This window comes from Sphaeroforma arctica (genome assembly GCF_001186125.1).
Source record: "Sphaeroforma arctica JP610 unplaced genomic scaffold supercont1.988, whole genome shotgun sequence".
NCBI classification, from domain to species: domain Eukaryota; class Ichthyosporea; order Ichthyophonida; genus Sphaeroforma; species Sphaeroforma arctica.
In genome coordinates this window covers 13,591-14,857 of record NW_014039570.1, presented here as the reverse complement: position 1 = coordinate 14,857, position 1,267 = coordinate 13,591, and the positions used below count along the sequence as shown (strand labels likewise).

At 38.0% G+C, this 1,267-nt stretch overlaps 1 protein-coding gene across 1 annotated transcript in view; it reads left to right on the top strand.

Moving 5' to 3' along the window:
- The first annotated feature begins 415 nt into the window (after positions 1-415).
- The window catches only part of SARC_09567 (hypothetical protein), a 2,454-nt gene continuing 1,602 nt past the window's right edge, over positions 416-1,267 (top strand). Inside the window, exon 1 of the mRNA XM_014296412.1 lies at positions 416-632. Within this exon, the coding sequence (XP_014151887.1) occupies positions 451-632 (182 nt within the window). The 5' untranslated portion in view covers positions 416-450. The remainder of the gene's footprint in view (positions 633-1,267) is intronic.

Here is a 1,267-nt window from a genome sequence, read left to right as displayed (position 1 = left end):
TATATTGTTGGTATGCTGTTGGTATGTTGTTGGTATGTTGTTGGTATGTTGTTGGTATGTACATACAAAGGAGATTAGAAAGGTGTACGTGGCGTATCCTTGATTACAGTAGACATTATTTCATCATGCGAAGGTATGGGCTTCAAGATGATCTGCGCTTTATTATGTGATCTATTTCGATTTCCCATTCACATACGAATGGTTCGTGTTATTTCGAGCTCAACCATTTTCAAGAGCACACATGCTCTTACTCAGACTTGAGGCAATAACAAGTACTTGCATTCGCAAGAAAATCCATCGACATTCACATTAGTGTGTGATTGGTACGCATGTGTGAATTTCTCAGATTTAACCCTAAACCCCAAACCCCAAAACGTGTGCTAAATCTTCCGTCACATCCCATACGAAACCCTGCAGACTCTACTCGAATCGGGCAAACTGGGCGAGCTCATGACAGTCACGTACAACCATCTCAAGCCCAAATGGGTGCAGAAAGAGGGCCAGGACACCCCCTGGAGGTTATTACCCAAACACTCGGGCGGAGGACTGGTCATGGACGTTGGGGTGCATTCGGTTGATATCATTGACTTCCTGATTGGTCCTATGAGAGACATACGCGGCACTGCCACCAAGTATGTTGTGTGGGTTGTTGTGTGCGTATCTATTATTCAGACTACCGGAGATCAGCGTGTTGTGTATATACAGTGTTCATTTATTAGTCTACATAGATGCATGTATTTATGTATGCGTATGTATATGTCTATAACCTATGTACAAATGTTTATTCGTCTGTCTAATCCGTAGGTGTATATTCCTTTCACCTATGCACAAATATTTATTTATCTGTCTACATAGATGCATGAATGTATGTATGTATGTGTAGGTATATGCCTATTCGAGAGGGGGTCTGGTCATGGAGCAGGAAGGCTTAATTTGGATTGTGCACTTGCGATTTGAGTCCTATTTCAGATATAGGTTTTCGGGTTTAAGAACACATCAAGAACTTGATGTCATTCACTTTCCATGTTCAATGGAACAGACTAACATATAGCCACGCACGTAGATAAATCTAAGAAAGTACTTATAGTGTATAAATCCAAATATATATAATACTATATAGATCCATATACATATATATATATATATACACTACTATATTGATCTATATATATATATATATATATATATGTATATACATATATAGATACCAAATATATATATACAAATACATCCTTATTATGTTCTCACACTTCTCAATGTTATTCGT